Source organism: Marmota flaviventris, chromosome 2 (assembly GCF_047511675.1).
Source record: "Marmota flaviventris isolate mMarFla1 chromosome 2, mMarFla1.hap1, whole genome shotgun sequence".
NCBI classification, from domain to species: domain Eukaryota; kingdom Metazoa; phylum Chordata; class Mammalia; order Rodentia; family Sciuridae; genus Marmota; species Marmota flaviventris.
Window position 1 is genome coordinate 119,169,883 of NC_092499.1, and position 6,800 is coordinate 119,176,682.

The window sequence follows — 6,800 nt, forward strand, 5'->3', positions numbered from 1 at the left end:
CCTGGGTAGACCACTGACTGACACACACATTCTCACTTCTGCCTAAGTGGGCTGGTTCCTCTTGCTTTGGCCCTCAACCCCCCAGGGGGTTGTTCTGATGTGGGATTCTGAGAACAGCCTGGTGTTTGGCTACTGTCAAAGGCTTCAGTGATGGAGAGTTAGAGGGTCCAGAGTTCCCAGACCCCAGGAATGCTGATGACTCACTCACCCACCCAACTGACTATGGGTCTTCTATGCCATATACAATCTTCTCTGCATGATTTTAGGCACATCCTTTCCCTGGGTCTAGGCCTGGAGTCCCCATCTATGCCAGATGGAGGATGCACGAATGGATGAGCCCTAAAGCGCTTTCCTTTCTGGCATCCAATCATCTGACTCCCCCAATCTATTGAATCAAAAAATGTTAATTGAGCCTCTTCTCTGCACCAGGGATCGATAGCAACTGGGAAGACAAGGCATCTGCCCTCAAGAGACCCCCCCCCCAGCAGAGGGGTCACACTTTAAACATATACAAATAAGTTATTGCAATTTAGTGCATAAAGAAAAAGGGGAGGTTGTGAGAGCAATTAACAGAGACCTCCTTCAGACTAGGAGGACTCAGAAGGCTGCTCTGATAAGGTGGTGTTTAATGCATGTGCCAGAAGGAACTAGCCACACTGGGGGGACTAGGGCTTGGCAGATTGTGATGGTGGGGTTTCAGTCTAACCCTGATGTTTTAGAGGAGGGGAAAGACAAGGGGACTACAAGCTTCTTAGAGTCCCTGGATATGAGGATGGTGGCAAGTCCTTTGTGTAAGTGAGAGTGCAGAAGCCAGTGAAGCCCCCTCTAACAGGAAATCCTCCCTGACTGACACTGCGGTCCCTGGTTTTCCCCCTGCTTTATTGACCCCTGGATGTGTATGCTTCCTCTGCTTGACTCACCAATTCAGGACTTCCTCAGAAACTCTCCAGCACAGTAAGGATGGTGCAAGAGGGGGCTTCATCTGTGGGGGGTGGGGGATCTAAATTAGACCACAATCATATTCTCAGCGCCAGAATCTAGTGTTTGCAGGCAGCACACTGTGGACTTCTGCAGCCTTGCTTGGTGAGAGAGGGATGTGATGAGCTGGAATCGGGCTCCTCAGATGCTTCCAGCCAAAGATGGTTCCTGTTCGTCCCTGGTCCTGCCAAGAGGGTAAGTTCAGCCACAAGCAGAATTCAGCAAGTTAACAGACAAAAGAAACAGGCAGCTTGATCTAGTCTAGAAAGTTCTTTTCGGGCCTCCCTCATCTTTTGGTTTCTCCTCCAGCAACGTTGTTTTAGGCCTCTTTATGTCTCCATTTCTATTCCCCTGAGCCCTCCTGTTTGAGAAAAAAATGTCCAAGGTGTGTGTATACCCCTTCACACAGTTTGGGGACCGCGGGGCCCAGAGGGGACAAGCTGAGTGTATGGAGGTCCGGCACTGACAGTGGATTTCAAGCACTTTGAGGCCACAGAGAGAATCTGCCAGGAGTGAGACCCTCCACCTCAGGCCTGTGTGCCAGTGGGCCGTACTGGATGGAACCTCTCTAAGAGTCTGGGTGTCCCCGAATCCCAGCCAGGGACACTGATGCCCAACTGGTTCCTGTCCCCAGCTTTCTGTTACCAAGTTCTGAGCCAGGCTTTCTGTCGTCCCACCCCCCGCCTCCTGTCCCTCCCCACTCAGCTCGGGTGGGGCTGGGATTGGAGCCTTGGGAGCTCCCTGGGCACCACCCGTGGACGCTGCCTCGGCCAGCAGGATGTTTTCCTAAAAACACGCCTAACATTCTGGCCTCTTGCTGAGGGTTGGGACCTGGCAGCTGCTTCACACACTGTGACCTTCTCAGTTTCTCACTGCGACCCCCCCGGCCCCCCCGCCACATACACATCAGTACACACTCACTTCCACACACAAACTCACACACCAAGATAGACCCAGGGTGTCACACCCACAACGACACAGAGTCCCAGCACACAAAGACACAGCCGCTCCCCCCAAACCTTCCCAAACACAAATTCACACACACACAGAGTTTCACACTGGAATCTCCACTAACACCTACAAATCCATCTACATTCAGTAATACACAATCTCAACCCCCTAAATTTGTGCAGGCTCACACGTGCAAACACACACAAACACCCGGACAGCCGACTGGGAGAAAGGAGCCGCTCCTTTTTTTTTCCTGTTTGAAGTGAGGTTAGAAGTTTCCCACTTTCCATGATATCCAATTTCTCACCCTCCCCCCCACCCCATAAAAACTCTTCTGGCCTCATCTTGTCTTGGGTCCAGTCCAGACAGTGCTGTGTCTTTAAGGAAGTTGAAACTGCTAAAAGTGAGAGAGGAAAAGAGAGGGAGAGAGAGAAAACACAACCCAAAAAAATTTGGCCTCTTTCCCCCTCCCGTTTCTGGTGTCACTTATGAAACACGGGTCCCTGTTGTTGCAGCGCGGCAGTTGTTTTTCGGGAAGGAGGCAGCAAGTGGCTGCCCTGGCTCCTCCCTGCAGCCTCATCCCAGTGCACGGTTCCCAGGCACCCCATCCCGGCAGGGTGGCCACAGGCGTGCAAATTGAAGGTGGTGTGGGACCAGGCAGCCCCTTCCTCCAGCGTCCTCGTCCTCCCCTGGGCGCCCTGGCCTTGCTAACTCTCCGTGCTAACTTGGTCTTTTGTTGCTTTTTGGTTCCATCTTGGAAGAAGCTCTGCTGGACTAAGGAAGAGTAGTTTGAAGGTAAGTCAGGGAGTTGAAGGGTTCTCAGGGCCTGTGGGTGGAGGTGGGGGCCGGTTGGACCCAGGAGCTTGTTCCCTCTTGGCACATCCCTGTTGGATCCGGTGCTGGGGACAATCCTGTGCTTGGAGCCATCCAGGGAGCATCTTGCTCCTTCAACAACCAAGACCCCAGAAACCCCAGCCGTGTTTGGCTGGAGCCACAGGCCTTGCCCAAGTCAGCTGAGAGGTCCTGGCAGGGGTTTTCTTAGGCAGCTGCCTGGCGTAGTTTGAGCAGAACAGGCCATGGGTGTGATTCTGCAGAAAGGGCCTGGTGTCTGCTGTGGTCATGGTCAGAGCAGCAGGAGGGAGAGAGTGGGGTAAGGGGGTGGGTGCCCTGCACAAGGAGCCTTGTCTAGGCCAGGGCAAAGCTTACCTATGGGGGGGGCTCCAGTGGGAGGGACTGCAACCAGGATGTGGGAGGGCAGGAGGGCGGTTCTGTAAAGTGCTGGGGGAGGGGGCGGCTGGAAAACAGATTTCGAGTCATAAAGTCAGCTAGGGACAGGCCGAGGCAGGGAGAGCTCTCTGTTTGAAGAAGAAGCTGGGGTCCTCTTTTGTCCTATCTTCACCCTGCCTGGCTGCGTGACCTCGGGCAAGTCCCTGCCTTTCTCTGGGCCTCAGTTTCCCCCTCTGAAGAATGGGGGGCGGCGGGTTTTAGCTGGGTTATGTGGGGGTAGGGCCTTGGGATGGAGGTGAGTTTGGGCTGGGGTCCTGGGAGGGACGAGTCACTTGGGCAGGTCCTCGGGATCACCTGGGTGATGTGTCCTTTTCCGCAGGAGTTACCATGCAGGAGCTGCGCCTGCTCTGCTGGGCAGTTCTCCTGGGCCTGGTGCAGTCCTGTCCTGAGCCCTGTGATTGTGGGGAGAAGTACGGCTTCCAGATTGCCGACTGCGCCTACCGCGATCTGGAGGCTGTGCCACCTGGCTTCCCAGCCAATGTGACCACACTGAGCCTGTCAGCTAACCGGCTGCCGGGCTTGCCAGAGGGGGCCTTCAGGGAGGTGCCCCTGCTGCAGTCACTGTGGCTGGCGCACAATGAGATCCGCACAGTGGCTGCCGGTGCCCTGTCCCCGCTGGGACACCTTAAGAGCCTGGACCTCAGTCACAACCTCATCTCTGACTTTGCCTGGAGTGACCTGCACAACCTCAGTGCCCTCCAGTTGCTCAAGATGGACAGCAATGAGCTGACCTCCATCCCCCGCGATGCCTTCCGCAGCCTCAGTGCGCTGCGCTCGCTGCAGCTCAACCACAACCGCCTACACACGGTGGCTGAGGGCACCTTCACACCTCTCACAGCACTGTCCCACCTGCAGATCAACGACAACCCCTTTGACTGTACCTGTGGCATTGTGTGGCTCAAGACATGGGCCCTGGCCACGGCTGTGTCCATCCCGGAGCAGGACAACATTGCCTGCACTTCGCCCCACGTGCTCAAGGGCACTCCACTCAGCCGCCTGCCACCACTGCCTTGCTCCGCTCCCTCAGTGCAGCTCAGCTACCAGCCAAGCCAGGATGGTGCCGAGCTTCGGCCTGGCTTCGTGCTGGCACTCCACTGTGACGTGGACGGGCAGCCGGCCCCCCAGCTTCACTGGCACATCCAGACACCGGGCGGCACTGTGGAGATTGCCAGCCCCAACGTGGGCACTGATGGGCGTGCCCTGCCAGGCACCCCAGCAGCCAGCAGCCGGCCGCGCTTCCAGGCCTTTGCCAATGGCAGCCTGCTCATCCCCGACTTTGGCAAGCTGGAGGAGGGTACCTACAGCTGCCTGGCCACCAACGAACTGGGCAGCGCTGAGAGCTCAGTGAATGTGGCACTGGCCACACCGGGCGAAGGCGGGGAGGATGCACTGGGGCGCAGGTTCCATGGCAAAGCCGTGGAAGGCAAGGGCTGCTATACGGTTGACAACGAGGTGCAGCCATCTGGGCCTGAGGACAACGTGGTCATCATCTACCTCAGCCGCGCTGGGAGCCCTGAGACTGCAGCAGCAGGGGAAGGGGCCACTGGGCAGCAGCTCCCAGGCCTGTTCCTGCTGGGCCAGAGCCTCCTCATCTTCTTCCTTGCTTCCTTCTAGCCATGCCCTGACCCAGGCAGGGCTGGGACAACCCAGAGGCCTCCCTAACTTCTGTACCCAAGCTGCCCTTCTTCCTTATAAGTGCCGAGAGGTCTGGAGATGGGCAGCTTGAGGCCTGCTTGGGCAACTCCACATTTTCCTACCTCCCCTCCTAATATCTCTGGAACACCTACCACCCCAACTTCTAGACCTGCTCAGAGCTAGTGACAAGGAGGGACTCGATCCCAGCACTCACCGTCTGTGGTGCTAAATGCTGCTAATAGCATCGTCGAGCCTCCCTATCAGGGGTGGCAAGCTAGAGGCGCGATGCCCTAACCAGACTGGGAATTCCAGGCACTGTGACTGACAAGCTAGTGGGGGCTACCCGGGAGGTGGGGTGGGCATGGGGGTGTGGCTGAGAGGTGTCCTGGGGCAGGCAGCACAGGAGAGGGTGAAGGATGTGGGCGGTGGCCAGAGGCTCTGTGCCCTGCTGCAGCTCCTTCTGCCCCCAGGTGTTCTCTGACCTTGTGTGTGCGTGTGGGGGCGGGATATCAAGAGTATTTCTGCTCTCACTGCAACAGGATGGGGGATACAGGCTGGGCCTCCCTGTCCTCTCACCCTTCCTCTCAGCCTGAGCCCTCTGCCCAGACACCCACCCTTGTTTTTCCTCCAAGTACGCATCTATAGCCTGCCCCTCCTAAGAGGCCAGCCAGCCTGGGGGTGGCAGAGAAATAAATAGCATTTCTGATGCTCCCCTGTGTCTGCCTGGAGTTTTGTCTGGATCTAAGAGTCCCTCCTGGGGGTTAGGATCAGGAGTCACAGACTCAGGATAGCCACATTGATGTGCCCACATAGGACATGGGTCTATGGGACATAACATGAACTGCGTGGCAGGCAGCATGGTTAGGGGTGGCCCAGCGGTGAGAGGGGGCAGGGCCTTGGCTTGAGCTGGGTGCAGATGTTCCTTGTCTACAAACTAGCCCACAGGACAAATCAGGGTGGGAGCCTGACAATCATTAGAGAGACTTTCCTGGGGTCACTAATGACCCTGAGCAGTGCTTTACACCAGAAGTGAACTGAGGCATTTTGGAAAGAAACTAGACAATGGGAGGGCCTGGGTTGTGGCTCCACTTCCCTGTCCTGCTTTCTGGAAGAAAAATTAGAAGCAAAGTGGAAAGGGGGGACATGAGGGGCAAGAAGGAGGAGAGACAAGAAGGGAGGAGGCAGAGGACAAGAGGACAAGAGAGAGAGAAAACCCTAGAGAGACTGAGAACAGAACAGACTGGAAAGGGAGCCAGAGAAAATGAATGGGGCTTGCCTTCCCCCTTTCCAGGAAGAGGAGATAGCGTTCCCAGAGGTCTCTGTAGGAAATTCTCCCCTCCGAGTCGATGTGTCAGTAACTGACCTAGGGTGGGATGGGGGTGGGGACTAGTTACAACTGGTGGGGTCTCAGAATGGGGAAATGTGGGTGTGGACCCTGGACACTCAGCAGAACCTCATATCTGCACCAGGTCAGAGATGTCTCCCTATGGTCTCCATTCTGTCACTTTCAAGAATGAGGACACTGTGCACAGGGACAATGACCCAGAGGGGGAGGCTCTGCAGCCTCTGCTCAGAGCTCCCAGGACTGCTGAGCTCAGCAAAGTGGAGGAGGCCGAGGGGTCTGGGGTAGCAGCTGTAAGCCCTGGCAGTTGGCCAGCCCCTCCCCTGCCTCCTGGTCTACATTCGGGGCCACCCCCTCTTCCCTTGTCCTCCATTAGCTTGCAGCTCTGACTGAGCTGACGTCTCCAGCAGGCAGCCATGTCTGGTGGAAAGCAGCAGGATGGAGCCAGATCCGATGTGCAGTGCCACCTTGGGTAAGTCATTGCCCATCTCTGGGCTTCAGTTGCCTCAGAAATCAAATGACAGGTAGAACTGAAAGGGTAAAGCAGATACTGCTTCTGGGCTCAATGGACTAGTTATCTAAGGCTTGACCATCCTAACTGCACTTG

General features: G+C 56.4%; 1 protein-coding gene across 1 annotated transcript; it reads left to right on the plus strand.

The window, feature by feature from the left end:
• The first annotated feature begins 2,460 nt into the window (after positions 1-2,460).
• On the plus strand, positions 2,461-5,537 carry Islr (immunoglobulin superfamily containing leucine rich repeat). Its single transcript, XM_071607338.1, has 2 exons — positions 2,461-2,724; positions 3,536-5,537. The coding sequence occupies exon 2, from the start codon at positions 3,544-3,546 to the stop codon at positions 4,828-4,830; it is 1,287 nt and encodes a 428-aa protein (XP_071463439.1). The 5' UTR covers positions 2,461-2,724; positions 3,536-3,543; the 3' UTR covers positions 4,831-5,537.
• Positions 5,538-6,800: the final 1,263 nt, after the last annotated feature.